The 16,784-nt window shown below is 36.2% G+C and overlaps 1 protein-coding gene across 1 annotated transcript in view; it reads right to left on the reverse strand.

Annotated features, from left to right (window-relative positions):
* The window catches only part of LOC109376851 (DNA repair and recombination protein RAD54B-like), a 63,501-nt gene extending 53,010 nt beyond the window's left edge, over nt 1–10,491 (reverse strand). Inside the window, exons 1-4 of the mRNA XM_019632989.1 lie at nt 10,428–10,491; nt 6,689–6,851; nt 1,362–1,587; nt 901–1,108 (exon numbers count right to left, since the gene is read on the reverse strand). Of these exons, the coding sequence (XP_019488534.1) occupies nt 901–1,108; nt 1,362–1,587; nt 6,689–6,851; nt 10,428–10,491 (661 nt within the window). The remainder of the gene's footprint in view (nt 1–900; nt 1,109–1,361; nt 1,588–6,688; nt 6,852–10,427) is intronic.
* Between the last annotated feature and the right edge of the window lie 6,293 nt (nt 10,492–16,784).

Raw genomic sequence — 16,784 nt, forward strand, 5'->3', positions numbered from 1 at the left:
CTCCTCATTTTCACTTCAAAGGGCACTGCAGTACATAAGGACACAAGAAGTACAAAGTGACACAAGAGATCATGATATAATAAGAACAACCAAGTCTTGCCCATTCCTTCCAAAAGGATTGAAGATGATAAGGAAATGAAGCCTTGAATAAAAATGGAAGGGATGTAAATATTAGTAATATATAAATATAACTTTTCTTTCTTCTGCTGCCAGAATGACAGATTGAAAGGGCCACACAAGACCATCGTGAGATGTGGAAGGAAAGCGACACTGAGCTACTCAGGCCTGGTTCTAGCCTAAACCTTAAGCTACAGAAGTGGGTAGAAAAGGATTCTTGTATTTATACACAGTCCATCCCACCTTTCCAGGCAGTGTGGACCAGAAATTTTGGCTAGCAATAAATAAATTATGGGAATGCAGCACATACATGCTATATAAAAATAACTGGTATTTTATTAAACACCATGTGTCAGGTAGTCTTGCAAAAACGTTACATGGATTAATTTCTTTACCCTCACAACAGCTCTATGAAGTACATGGCATTATTATCCCTATTTCACAGATATGGAAGCTGAGGCACAGAGAGGTTAAATAACTTGCCCAGAGTTGCACAGCTATAAAAGTCAGACTTGGGAACCAAGCAGAGGCAGTCCAACACCATCTTCTACATTCTTTACCATGAGAGCATTGTGTTTTTTCCTCAAAACCCCAAAATCTGGGTTCCAGAAAATTACATAAGAATTTGAAAATTCAATCCTACCAAGGCTCAATTATCATAAGTTTATAAGTATAAATTCCATCCAACACTATTACTTCTTTGAATGCCAAGTATCATATTACAAGTCTTATATGTTCACTAGGCAACAATTCCACCCTATCTCCCCAAAAGTAAATACTGACCAGTTAGAACTATTCTTTTCTCACAAGAGAGGCTACTGAGAGCTGTAGTTGTCTTAATGGCACTGTTCTTCAAACGATGCCCTTCATCACAGATTAGAAGATCAAATTTGATATTTTTAATTTGATCCAGGGAACGAAGTAACATTTCGTAACTGATGATAAGAACAGAATAAAATGGAGATTTGATGAATTCTTCTACTTTGTGATCCTAAAAAAAAAAGAAAAAGATAATATTTAATAAATCATGAAGAGAAACAGTGTGAAATGAAATTTAAGGAGCATATTTCTCACAGCCATTAAAATCAAGTATTGAAATACATTAACAGAAAACCAAATTATAAACCAAGAGTTCCATTTTTCTGCAAAGGAGTTAGTTGAAAACTGTTACATAGAGTGAAAACTGATTTGAAAAGCTGGAGATTTAGAAAATGACCAAGACTAAATTTTTAAAAATCTCTTACCTGATCAACAGTAAATACCTTGATCCTTTCACTTCCTAACCATTTTTGAAATTCTTTCCTCCAATTATTCACCAAGCTTCCAGGTGTGACAATAAGTGTCTTCTTTATTACTGGCTTGCCTCCATAGGGTCCCTGACACTGTAGAGTCCAGATGAGCGAAATACATTGCAATGTTTTCCCTAAACCCATTTCATCAGCAAGAATAGCTCCACATCTGTTATTCACTCTGTTAGAAATAATTATAGTTCTTTAATCACAAAGAAAATATTTTATGCCTCTAACATCATCGCTTATTAGTCAAGAACTAGATGCTGATATTTTATAATTAGGACAAACTCTACCCTCCACTAAACACTTTTTTTTCACCTGTTTTACAGTTTATCTCTTTTGCATCTTAGATCATTGTAATCATTACATATTTATTGTCAACTAAATTACTAAAACAAATCTGAAATTAGACAGATGAATCTAAATCTTCTGTTCCTATTGTAAGTATATAATGCATATGAATGAATCTCAATTTTATATCTACATTTGAATACTTTAACTCTGTGCTTTACTAACAGTTCNAGGAAAGTTGAAATACACTTGTGGCAAGAGGCCACTGACAGTCCAAGTTCTACCTCTTGAATAAAAAGTGGGATATTTTATAGTACCAAGCTTGTTTGAATTATTAATTCAACAGACATTTATTAAGTGTTGCCATGTGTAAGATGCTGGTGGAATATAAATATGTGTAAGTCAGTTTGCCCAAATGGGCTCAATTAACAAGATAGATAATGACGGAATTTCAGTCTCCTATGACTGTTTACACTAACTGCATAGTTATTGTGTGATTATAGGGGGCAAGAACTGTGTATACCATAAACTTTTAAGTCCCTAAAAAATAAAACACACATTTTAGAAAATATGACCTTTTTAAACTAGTTGGAAATTGCTACAATTTGTCCTATTTAAACTCAACTAGGGCTGGCCGGGTGGTTCAGTTGGTTAGAGCTTAAGCTCTGAGCAACAGGGTTGCCAGTTTGATTCCCACATGGGCCAATGAGCTGCACCCGAACTGAGCTGCCACTGAGCTGCTGCTGAGCTGCCAATGGGCGGCCAGATGCCTCAGTTGGTGAGAGTGCATGCTCTTAACAACAAGGTTGCTGGTTCAACTCCCGCATGGGATGGTGGGCTGCAACTCTCCGCAACTATTGGGTTGTTGGAAAAGTCATGACACACTTTTGCAACGAAAAACAGAAAAAATATGTCATGACTTTTCCAACAACCCAATAGATTAAAAGTGAAGACTGGACTTGGAGCTGAGCTTGTGCCCTCCACAATTAAGATTGAAAAACAACAATTTGACTTGGAGCTGATGGGTCCTGGAAAAACACAATGTTCCCCTTCCCCAATTCCCCAATAAAATCTTCAAAAAAAAAACTTGGCTAAAACTTATAATTTGTGCCAATTGGTAACTTATATTCTTAAATCATTTATGATACAGCACTGTTTAATTTTAATGCTCTGATGTTGAAAAAAATTACTTAACTGATGTTCCTAAATACCAAAGACTCATTGCTCTATTCCCCAAACTAAAATATTGAAGTTAACAGTAGTCTTGACCTCTCCACATTAATGAAGAGCATAGTTTTATCTTCATACACAGTAGTCCCCCTTTTCCATGAGGGATATGTTCCAACACTCCCAGCAGTTGCCTAAAACCATGGATAGTATTAAACCCTATATATGCTATGTCTTTTCCTATACATACATACATACATACATACATATATACATATGATAAAATTTAATTTATAAATTAGGCACAGTAAGAGATTAACAATAACTAATAATAAAATATAATTATAACAATATACTGTAATAAAAGTTATGGGAATGTGGTCTCTCTCTCAAAATATCTTATTGTACTGTACTCACCCTTCTCATGATGACATGAGATGATAAACTGCCTTACTAAGGTGAGATCTTTTATCTTTTCACTTAAAGGAATCACCCATACTGTTGTGCTTTGGGGCCATTGTTAAGTAAAACAAGGGTTACTTTGAAAACAAATACTCAACAATAGCTCCACAAGGACAGGGCTACTAAGTGACTCATGGGCAGGTAGCATATACACATGGATATGCTAGACCAGGGGTCGGCGAACTGCGGCTCATGAGCCACATGTGGCTCTTTGGGTATGTTCTGTCTCAAAAGTTTGCCGACCCCTGGAAGAGCCAATCCTGTCCCTCACAACAATTTAAAAATTATTCGAGAGCCATACATATATTTTTACATAATCACCATTAGGTGAATAATATCCCTTAAAAATTTTATAAATGAAACTATGATAGTTTTATTTTCATTTTCAATTTTGCTTCAGAGCCTGCGGCTCGCAAGCCAGTTTGCTGACCCCTGGAGGCTCTTCCATCTCAAAAGTTTGCTGACCCCTGTGCTAGACAAACAGATGATGCACATCGTGGATGAGATGGAGCAGGAAAGCACATGGTTTCATTATACTATTCAAAATAGTATACAATTTAAAACTTATGAATTGTTTACTTCTTGAATTTCCCATTTAATTTTCTTTTTATTGGGGAATAGTCAATGGATTAACAATGGAATACAATGTCAGTGGAATACGATGTCAGAGGGGTAGTAGATTGGAGGAGGGGGGTTATCACTTCGTGAGGGGTGTAAATGTCTAACTAGTACATTGTTTTGTACACCTGAAACTAATTTAAAAAAAAATCTTGAGCAATCAGGCACACATTTCCCTAAGGACCTGGACTTTGGGAGTAATTACAGTGTTTTCCTTCTCAATTTAAATAAATGCAGCAATTGGACCATCAAAAAAAAATAGCTCTTCTATGTATGATCCTACTGCACTTAGTAAAATTCTCATTGAAATAATTCTTATTGCTTCCTAATTATAAAGTACATTGGCCTGTCCCTGCTAAACTATAAATAATACCCATCTCTGAATGTTTACTAGTAGCATAGTGGTTGGCACATAAAATAGTTACTAAAAACTATAAACTGACATTTTTAAATGAATGAATAAACATTTAGAACAGATTTTATAATTATGGGTCACACTGATAATTGAACAGTACAAGAACATGGTTGGTGTTAGGCATTCAAAATCTGTGGGCTAACCTGTATTAGTACAAATCATGCTGGCAACATTTTATAACAGAAATAATGGTAACCTCCAATTTAAATTTATTAATCTAGGTCATGCCTAACCATTATCTCCTTGCTTTTTACAAAATTTTATTGGACACTATTGAAATCAGATACTATTGCACTCCTGACATCAACATCTTTTTAACTTTTAACCACTTAGCATTCTGCAAAGAAAAGGGGGGAAAAAGTGCACTAAGACAAACTGCTTAGTCACAGAAAACTGTCAAGCTGTATACACCTGGCTGACCACTTGATTTTTGGAGAAAATGAAACCATGAGCTAGGCTAGGCCGCACTGAGCTTGTATGCATGAGACTGTCAGGCTGACGACATATTATGAGATAATTCTATGTTTATGAAATAATTTAGACATAAAAGTCAATTAAAGAACATCTTAATCTATACCTTTATAAAACCTAATTATATTTCAATTATGGAACCAGAGCTATATACTAATTTTAGGCCAAATCATAAACATTAGGTAATATCACAATACCTCTTCCAATGTCTTTGCCTTCCAAGTCCTTTAATATAAATGACTTTCCTTTGACAATAAGAACAGCATCACCTTCCCACTTTTTGTGCTTTTTCTTTGAAGCCTTACGCCAAACAACACTGAAATATTTAACTAGACTATTAGGTTCTGCTTCTTGTCCCTTCGATACTTCTACTTCCTTAGGGGCTGAATTAGCTAGAATAAAAAAATTTTTTTTAAAAACACATTATTAAAGATCACTTTAATATTTAAAAGGTCATTCAAACAAAAGTAAACACAAGAAAATCAGACTGTATCAAGAAGTATAAAAGAATATTTGATCATCTCATGTTAGCATTTTATAAACTGATAAATTAAAATGTCAGGTGCTAGAATTATGAGTACAATGAATGTAAATTCCTTATCATCTCAAAGTCATGTAAACTCAGTTGAAGAATAATAATAATCACTGCAAATATTTTACAACTCTATGAATTAAAGATAATATTTAAACATCCAAGGGAAAAATACCTAAAATCACTGTTTTAAACTGATTTAATTAACAGCAATATAAGTCAAGGAAACCAAAAGATCACAGTTCTCTGAAAGAAAAACCTGTAGTTTTTTCAGATAAGATCAAAGTAGGAATAAAACTAAATTTCCTTAAAATACTTTTGTATCTGAGTTATGGAATAATCAGGCTTGACCACCGATCCTGAGAATTCAGTAGTAGATGATCAGGAAATAAAAAGATCCTTCTTTCAAAGGCTACTACTTTTCTCAAAAACATTTCCAGATTCACCTTATAAAAACATATCCAGGGCCAGCCAAGTGGCTCGATTGGTTAAGAGCTGGCTCAAGAGTGTGAGCTCTGAGCAACAGGGTTGCAGGTTTGATTCCCAGCCAGAGCTGAGCTGCCAACAGGTGGCAGGATGGCTCAGCTAAAAAAAAAAAAAAAAAAACATATCCAATGTTAACTAGACTTATTGTGGTAATCATTTTGCAATATATATGAAATGACATGTTCTGCACCTGAAACTAGTATAGTATTTACATNTGGAAGGAAATATACCAAGATGTTAGCAAGGACCTTTAATTCTTTTTTATTTCCTTTGTGGTTTTTTGGCGGGAGGTGGGGGACGGTCTTCTATAATATCTTTAAGAGAGGATACTACAATTCTTTAATCAGAAAACTCAATTTTAAAGGAGGGCTCCTTTTATTTTTATTTTAAGTAGAGGTGATATAAGGAGAAAACCTTTTTCTAAAATTCTTGTAAGGAGAATTAAGACTTCCATTTTTCCCCATACACCTTTATCATACTACTAGTGAGCTCTTCTTATACCACATTAAGGCTTGACTTTATTTATTGACTTTATTAAGGCTTGAAATTATTTGTTTCCTCAAATACTTTATAAGCTATTTAAGAATAAGAGGACCATGATTCTGAATCCTATATGCCCAGCTCCTAGCAGGATGGCTAGCACCATCAAGAACCACTTGGTATCCATCAAGAACCACTTGAGCACTTAATGCACACATTAAGTAAGATTTACTATTCCCACTAAAATTCATAATGTACCCTCTGAGACTTATTATATCAGACTCTTTCTAGAAAACTATAATGTTACAGGCTAAATCAAAACTCAGATTGGACTCAACAAATGATTTCTTTTCCTACCTCATTCCCATCACACATTCATAAAGAAATGTGATTCCTTCTCTCTGATGTGGTCGAAGATGATGCACAAGATGAGGATCTATGACTACATCCACAACAGGGAAAGAGTTCCTACTGACCATCCACTGAGGATTATTGTCCGGTCGCAGCATAACAAGAGAATCTTAAGAAAAAGATAAAACTATAATTACAAATGAATTGCAATTTCACATTGTCAGCAGCTTTAATTACTTGTAAGTTAAAACTCTTTGCCATCGTTAGTGGCCAAAAAAAAAAAAACCTTCAAATTTAGTAAACTAATGCTAAGCAGCAGCAGTACAAAAGTAAAAAGTAAAATCTTGTGCCTTATTGGTATAAGATTTCATGCAAAGAATTACAAAGTTTTCGGGCTGGCCGAGTGGCGCGGTGGTTAAGAGCTGGCTTGGGACGCCAGAGGGCCCCGGTTCNCAGCAGCCCTACCTAATATATAGAAACAAATGCAGGGAGGCAGCCAAAATGGGGAGACAAAGAAACATGTCCCAAATAAAAGAACAGAACAAAGCTTCAGAAAAAGAACTAAGCGAAATGGAGATAAGCAATCTATCAGACGCAGAGTTCCAAACACTGGTTATAAGAATGATCAATGATCTCAGGGAGAACTTCAACAGAGAGATAGAAAGCATAAAAATGGAGATGGAAACCATGAAAAAGAACCAGTCAGAAATAAAGGATACAATAATGGAAATGAAGAATATATTACAGGGAAGCAACAGTAGATTACACGAAGCAGAGGATCCAACCAACGATGCGGAAGATAAGGTAGCAGAAAACACCTAACCAGAACAGCAAAAAGAAAAAAGAATCCAAAAAATTGAGGAGAGTTTAAGAGGCCTCTGGGACAATATCAAGTGTATCAACATTCACATTATAGGGGTACCAGAAGGAGAAAAGAGAGAGCAAGGAATTGAAAACCTATTTGATGAAATAATGATAGAAAACTTCCTTAACCTGGTAAAGTAAACAGAAATACAAGCCCAGGTAGCACAGAGAGTCCCAAACAAGATAAACCCAAACAGGCCAACAGCAAGATACATCATAATTAAAATGCCAAATATTAAAGACAAAGAGAAAATCTTAAAAGCAGCAAGAAAAAAGAAGTTGTTACTTACAAGGGAGCCCCCATAAGACTGGCGGCTGATTTCTCAACAGAAACTTTGCAGGCAAGAAGGGCGAGGCAGGAAATATTCCAAGTCACAAAAAGTAACAACATACAACCAATATTGCTCTACCCAGCAAAGTTATCATTTAGAATTGAAGGACAGGTAAGGAGCTTCCCAAATAAGAAAAAGATGAAGGAGTTCATCATCACCAAGCCAGTATTACAAGGAATCTTAGAGGGACTTCTTTAAGGTGGAAAGGGGGTTAAGGATGGTTGGAAGGGGAAGAGATTNATTGTAATATTCAATATATACCAATAACAAAAGATGAATACATGTCACATTTGACTTCTGCAATTACAAGAAGTACTCAAAGTGGTTACATCAGCATAATTTTAATACAGCTTTTTTCTTTCTTAAAATGTGTATACAAATAAATAAATAAATAAATAATAAAATGTGTATGCATTTTTTTGGCACCCTCCGTATATGATATATATTTAAAAAGTTGCAGGGCTTAGGATAACCAAGGTGGCGCAGTAGATAAACGCTGTGCTTACCTTCTCACAACCACATCAAAATTACAACTAATCTACAAAACAACCATTATCGAGAATCGCCTAAAATCAAGCTGAACTGAAGCCTTTCAACTGGGGACATGCAGAAGAAGCCACCTCCAGACTGGGAGAAGGGGCAGAGACGCAGAACAGGCTGGTCCCACACCTGTGTATGACCATAAAGATCAGGAGGGATATTTTGGCAGTGGAGGTCCCCCCCACCCTCCAGAGGAGTGAGAGGTCCCAGCCCCACCCCAGTCTAGGGTGCCAATGCCAGGGAGAGAAGTCCCCATAATTTCTGGCTGTGAAAACCAGCTGAGATTGTGACTGAGAGAGACTGAGCGTGGCTGCACTCACAGGCGTTCCTCTTAAGGGAACTGCGCACGGACTTACCCACCAATGGAATTGTTGTGGGCCAACCAAGTAGCCCACCACAACTGAAAGACTTTTAAGTTTTCTTTCCTATAGAAATGTTAAGTATAGAAATGTTAAGTCTCCTCCCTAGTTCCTTAGTTTCTTAGCTCCTGGCTTTGATTAATCTTCTAATCAGTTTGTGAATCCTAGACTAAAGATTGCTCCTAGCCTGAATCATACGCGTCTCCTATCCCTGTTTCTTGATTGTCTGTAAATCAGTTTCTTAATCCTAAACAATATATTGTTCATAGAAACCTCCTACCTCTGCTTCAGATAACTACTTAAAAGACTGTGACTTCCCAATATCCCCCAGGCCAGTAAGCCTAATGATTCTTTCCAAACCCATTCTGGGCCCAGACAATTGTCGCCACCTGAGTGACGGCTGAATGGCCATGGGTTTCATAGGAGCTAACAGGTTTATTAATTAAGATCTATTTTTTCCTCATTCAGAGGCCTTGGGGATACAGATGGTACCCTAGCAAGACTGCCAGTCACAACCAAAGAAGCCANAAGAGCTGGCTCAAGAGTGTGAGCTCTGAGCAACAGGGTTGCAGGTTTGATTCCCAGCCAGAGCTGAGCTGCCAACAGGTGGCAGGATGGCTCAGTAAAAAAAAAAAAAAAACACATATCCAATGTTAACTAGACTTATTGTGGTAATCATTTTGCAATATATATGAAATGACATGTTCTGCACCTGAAACTAGTATAGTATTTACATGTCAATTATGTCTCAATTAAAAAAAAACCTCCTGGGGCTGCCAGTTAGCTCAGGTGGTTTGAGCACAGTGCTCATACCCAGCATGGGCCATGAAGCTGCGCCCTCCACAACTAGATTGAAGACAACTACTTGACTTGGAGCTGATGGGACCTGGAAAAAAAACACTGTTCCCCAATAGAATCCTTAAATAAAAAACAAAGAAACAAACAAAAAAACCCACCCCCCAAACCGAATATATATACCAGCAGTGCCAAAAAAACATATACAAATGAACACTTTGGTCAACGTTGCTCAAGCAATAGTTTGCCTTAATCAGAAGTGTTTGGACACTGATGGAACCACTTTGAGCACCTCTTGTAATTGCAGAAGTCAAACGTGACTTGTATTCATCTTTTGTTATTGGTATATATTGAGTATATTGAGTATTACAATTTTAATACAGTTTTCCTCTCTTAAAATATGTATACTTTTTTTGACACCCTCTGTATACATATATTGTATATACCGCATATATCCATATAGTCTAACACAGAAAATTCTCTAGCAACTGGACAACAGGGGAACTAATTTCGATGATAGAAACCAAAAAGTGGTTGCTGTCTCTGGAGTTGGGGGATTGACTGGAAAGGGACAGGAGAGAACTTGTTCTGCGTGGTAGTTAGATGAATATACACAATTAACAAAAATAATCACTGATAATTTTAGAACTATATTTTACTGCTTGTAAATTATACCTCAACTTTTAAAAGACAAAACACAATAAGATAAAACTAAAAATAACAGCAGAATAGGTTAAAAACGTGTATATGATATTCTGAAATTTTTGGTGTTTTTAAGCAGAAACACTATAACTTGTCTATTAATTCAAAGTACCCTTTACACCACAGACAAAATAGCCCTCTGCTCAGCCTTACTTCCTCTTTTCCCCTTGGCAGTTACAGTTAAATCACCAGCTCCCCCATGAAAAATACAGACCATTCTCATGCTGAGTCATAGCTCTTGCCTCTCACCTAATTTGTATACTAGATTTCCAGTAGCTAGATAAAAGGCACTCTAGTTAAAGACAGCAAAATCTCATTTCCTCATTTACTATGTCTCTTACCAAAACACATTTGACCCCAGGAAGCTATCAAAACAATAGAATTTACAAAACAAAAACTAAATTACTTTACCTTTAAGATGTACCATTTATTTAAACAGGAAAAGAAAAAGTAAAAACACTGACATCAGGAATAAGACAAGGATGCCCACTTTTACCACTTCTATTCAACATTGTCCTGGAAATCCTAGTCATTGCAAAGGACAATAAAAACAAAAAGCATCAAGATCAGAAAGGAAAAAGTAAAACAGTACCTATATGCAGATAAGAGTGTTTACATAAACATCCCCAGGGAATCTAAAAATGAATGACTAGAACTAATAAAACAAATTTAGCAGGGTCATAGGTTGCAAAGTTCATATGTAAAAAAATCAATTGTATTCATATAGACTAGCAAAAAATAACTGGAAAATGAAAAATGTTAAAGTCCATTTATAGTAGCTCAAAAAAAAAACATATGAAACACTTAGGAAACGATCTAACAAAAGTCATCTAAGACCTCTATACTGAGAATTTTAAAACTGTGCTGAAATTAACAAATCGAAATCAATAAAGCTCCTATATCATGGATAGAAAATTTCAATTAAGAAATTCTCTCCCAAATTATTTTTATATTCAACACAATACCAATCAAATCCCAGGATGCTTTTGGTAGAAATTGATAATTTGATGCTAAAATTTATATGAAATGTAAAGAACCTAGACTAACCAAACCAATTTTTAAAAAGAAGTTGGAGGACTGATCTCATCTGATTTCAAGGTTTGCTATCACACTACAATAATCAAGATGGTTTGGTATTGGCAGAAGACAAAAAGACATACAGATCAATGGAACAGAAAACAGTGTGCCAAAACTAGACTCATACGTGTATGGGCAGCTGATTTTCAACAAAGCTGGTGAAGCAAATTCTATGGAGAAAATAAAGTCTTTTCAATAAATGTTGCTGAATCAACTAGATATCCATATATAAAAAGAATATCAACCATTAATTTACCCATACACAAAATTTAACTCGAAATAGATCACAGATCTAAATATAAAGCCTAAAACTATAAATTTGTACAAGAAAACGTAGGAGAAAATACTGTTGATCCTTGAATAATACAGGTTTGAACTCCTTGGTCCACTTCTGTGCAAATTTTTTTATAAACACTGTAAATGTATTTTCTCTTCCTTATGATTGTCTTAATATTTTTTTCTCTAGCTTACTTTACTGTAAGAATACAGTATATAACATGTAACATACAAAATATGTGTTGACTATTTATATTATCAGTAAGGCTTCTAGTCAACAGTAGGTTATTAGTAGTTAAGTTCTGGTAGAGTCAAAAATTATACTCAGCTGGGGCTGGCCGAATGGCTCAGTTGGTTAAGAGTTAGTTTAAGAGCACGAGCTCTGAGAAACAGGGCTGCCGGTTTGATTCCCACATGGGTCAGTGAGCTGCACCCGAGCTGAGCTGACACTGAGCTGTCAAGTAGCATGATGGCTCAGCTAGTGAGAGCATGTGCTCCTAACAACAAGACTGCCTGTTCGATGGTAGGCTACACCTGCCCACAACTAAGACTGAACTCGGCACCTTAAGCTCAGCTGCTGCCCAGATGGCTCAGTGGATAGAGCATGCACTCTTAACAACAAGGCTGCTGGTTCAACTCCCGCATTGGATGGTGGCTACGCCCACAACTAAGATTGTAACACAGCACCTTGAGTTAGAGGCCACGAGCTGCCGATGGGCAGTCAGATGGCGACTGGTGCCCTCCACAACTAACAATGAAGAACAACAACTTGGCTGGTCCCCCTCCCCAATTCCCCAACACTGTTTCTCTTCCCCAATTCCCCAATTTAAAAACAAAAAAAAACTTATACTCAAATTTTCAACTGTGCAGGGCGTTGCCGACCCTACCTCCCACATTGTTCAAGGGTCAACTGTATCAGTAACCTGGAAGTAGGCAAAGGTTTCTTACACAGAATACAAATGCACAAAACATAGAAAACAAAAACTATAAATTGAATTTTATTACATTTTTTTTTTGAAAGATGCCACTAGGAAACAAAATAGCAAGCAATCATAGGATAAAAATATTCACAACACATATGTAAGACTGAAGACTTATATCCAGAATAAAGAATTCTTATGGTTCAAAAATAAAATAAATCGGGCCGGCCAAGTGGCACGTTAGTTAGGAGTTGGATTGGGACGCCAGCTCTGAGCAGCAGGGCCTAGGTTCAGATCCCACATGAGGGCCAGTGATGCTACGCCCTCTACAGCTAAGATGGTGAACAACAACCTGACCTGGAGCTGGGCTGCCGTGAGTCGCCGGCAACGGCATAGGCTGCAGTGGGGCTGCCCAGCAGCAGGCGTGAGCTTGCGTGAGCTGCCGTGAGCTGCCATGAGCGGCCGTCCAATGGCCTGGAAGCGACTGCCTCACCCGGGAAGAACGCAATGATAATACTAACATGGGCCAGTGAAGCAACGTCCTCCACAACTAGACTGAAGAACAAAAGGACAGCATCTTGTCTGTTCCCCTTCCCCGATTCACCAATGCTGTTCCCCTCCGCCAATTCCCCAATAAAATCTTTAAAACAAATAAAAAAATAAACCAGTAGAAAATGGGCAAAAGACTTGAACAGATAATTCAGGAAAGAAGATATACAAACAACAAATAAGCACATAAAAAGATATTTAACATCATTATTCATCTGGGAAATGCAAATTAAAACACAATAGGATACACTTCACATCTACTGGGATGATTGGAATCAAAAAGCCAGATTGTAAGAAGTGTGGTGAGGATATGAAAAAATTGGAACCCTCAAATACTGCTGGTGGGAATGTAAAACAGAAAAGTCTTGCAATTCTTCAAATGATTAAGTAGTTACCATATGACACAGCAATTCCACTCCTAGAGATACACCCAAGAGAAATAAAAACATATAGCCACACATGTACATGAATGTTTGCATCAGGTTTATTCATAACAGTCCAAAGGTAGAAACAACCCAAATGTCCATTCAATGGACAAATGGTAAACTAAATGTGGTATAGCCATACAATGGGGTATTACTTGGCCATAAAAAGGAATAAAGTACTGACACAAGTTATAACATGGCTGAACCTTGAAAACATACGCTAAATAAAAGAAGCCGTGGGCCGGCCGAGTGGCGCGATGGTTAAGAAGCCAGAGGGCCCCGGTTTGGATCCCACATATGAGGGCCAGTGACACTGCCCTCCACAGCTAAGATGCTGAACAATAGCTCAACCTGGAGTTGGGCTGCCCGTGAGTCACCCGCGACGGCGTAGGCTGCAGCCTCTGAGGCAGTGGGTTGCCATGGGCTACCGTATGTAGCCAGCAGCCAGCGTGAGCGGCCAGCAGCCGCAGTGAGCGGCCGTCCAGAAGCCGGCGACTGATNCCCTGGAGGAATTTTTCTTTATTCCTGAGACTCATAACTTTAAATCTATTCTGGCCATTTCTCACCATAGTGGAGTATTTATTTCTGATGATTGATTGATTCACAATTTTTATTAGCCCTTTTCAAATTCTAATACGTAGGAAATTATGCTGTCTCAAAGGCCCCTTTATTTCAAAAAATCTGTTTCCATAATACTTGCAAGAGAGGAAAATACTTAACTATGTTACTTTATATATTTTTATTTTACTACTATTATGAAAGGAACGTACTCTTTTCTACAACTTTTCCACTACATTATAATTCAAATTTACTGTCTGTCTCCTCACCAATTGATAAGCTCCCTGAGGACAGTTTCACCTCTGGGCTCAGTATAAAAAAGGCACTCAAGAAAATACATGAGTGAATAATCAAATTTTTTTAAAAAGTCAAAAACAGGCTAGGTTTCATTTTTTAATATGATTTTTAAATTAAATTCATTAATGTGAAAATGAATTGATTGAATTGAATTCTTTACAAGACATCTCACCATTCAATATTTTAATATACGAATGCAAATGATCAAATATATGGTCCTCAAAACAGGAGTATAAACATAATCCTGTCTCCTGAACTTACTAATTTTTCTCCTTACTAAAGGTATCAGATTTTATCCAAAATCATACACATGTATGTGTGTGTACATCTATAATTTGCATATTTTTCTTCAACGCATACAGAATTTTGATTACTGTTTCTTGGAGTGCATTTACTTATGGAATAATTCCCAAACCATATTCTTACTCAACATCAACATTATCCTTTATGTCAGACTGTATATCTNAAAAAAAAAAAAAAGAAGCCAGTCACAAAAGACCACATATCATATGATCCCATTCATATGAAACGTCCAGAACAGGGAAATCTATAGAGACAGAAAGTAGATTAGTGATTGCTGAGGGCTGGGGGTTGAGAGTGGGAGGAGATAAGGGTTGGAGTGTGAAAACTAAAATATAGTCTTTCTTTTTGAAGTGTTGAAAATGTTCTAAAATTGTCTGTGGTGATAGTTGCATGTAATTGTGAATATACTAAAAACCATAAATTATACACTTTACATGAGAGAATTATATGGTATATAAATTGTATCTCAATAAAGCTGTTGAAAAAACACACATACACATGCCCACTAGATTGACTAAAGGCAACAAAACTGGCCATACAAGTGTCAGCAAATATGTAAAGAAACTGGAAATATCATACCCTACTGGAAGGAATGTAAAGCAGTACAACTACTTTAGAAAACAGCTTCAGACTCTTAAAAAGTTAAATGTACACCTACTATAACTAGCTATTCCACTGGAAGGTATTTACCAAACAGAAAAGAAAATGTAAGTCCACACACACACACACACACACAAATAAAACTTGTACATCTTCAAGCCAAGTAAACCAATCTCCCAAAACCCTGAAAATCCATTGTGACTACTAGAATTCAAGTAATTCATCTTTGGCATTCGAGTATTTAGAAAGTGAGTCTTGACGATCTTCAAACAGTAAATTATACTCAAAACTACCAAAGGTTTGGGTTTTTTTTTTCTGAGAAAACAACAGATTCATATGCAGCCTAAATCAGCTATGTCCAGAATGAATGGCTCAATGAACTCTTATCAGTCCCTGAAAAGATTCAGGCTGCTGCAACCCTAAGCAGAAGCCAACCATCATCATCTCTGATCTGTACTGCTATACTCAACAGATCTACTGAGATCTTCTTTTACCACCTCTATTCCTAATACCACTTTCCATATTTACTATATTTATTTTTAAATGTAAATTTATTTTTAAATGTAAATATAATCATGTACTTCTCTTGCTTAAAATCCTTAGTCTTAATGGTCTTTTAAAAAAACATGCTACTTCCAACCAAAGGGTCTTCTACTTCCCTTCCTCCCACATTCTATTCTAATTTCTACTCACCCTACCAGACAGTTTAATTTTCTGACTGCCAAACTATTGGGTTGTCGGAAAAGTCATGACGTATTTTTTCTGCTTTTCATTGCAAAAATGCGTCATGACTTTTCCGACAACCCAATAGATGGTGTTGCCTTATTATCTCAGAAATTAATTAGGTGACAAATTATTTAACCTCAGCCTTCCCCTCTTAAATATAAAGTCCTGAGAGGTCTATTTTGATCTTATTCATCACCATATTCCCAGAACAACAAGTACTTTTCAAAACTGCAATTTGGATTCTATAGGTACATTTTGACTTCATGTTTACAAAAATATTTCATTAAAACAGAATCGTCTTAAAATTAATTTTCATTGGGAAGGTAGTGTTAGAAATTAACTTTGAACTCATCTCCATTATTGTTCATTTTTATTTTAATAAATTGTTACCTTCAGGATTCTTTTCCAAGTAAACTTTATAACCAAGGTTTAATACATCAGTCACTTTTTTATGTATCATTTTACTGATTATAGTTTTGCTAACATGAGTTTTCTTTTATAACCATCATTTCTATCAAATACTCTTTTGCTAAGTCAAATTTTGAATACCTAAATATTATCAAGATTGTATCACTCCATCAATTTTTAGCCAAGAAATTTTACCAGTTTTTAGATGATAGTTGTTATGTGTTGATTATTTATATTTTACGAACCTTGATTTTCCCAGATAAAGTTGATGTTTTTTACTATTAACAAAAAAAACCACAGGCTACTTTGATTAGTTTTTGAACTCTAAAAACTTTTGTGGTGTGCAATTTTAGCCAATTTTTATTAGTTTT

Source organism: Hipposideros armiger, unplaced genomic scaffold, assembly GCF_001890085.2.
Source record: "Hipposideros armiger isolate ML-2016 unplaced genomic scaffold, ASM189008v1 scaffold_1224, whole genome shotgun sequence".
In the NCBI taxonomy this organism is placed as follows: Eukaryota; Metazoa; Chordata; class Mammalia; order Chiroptera; family Hipposideridae; genus Hipposideros; species Hipposideros armiger.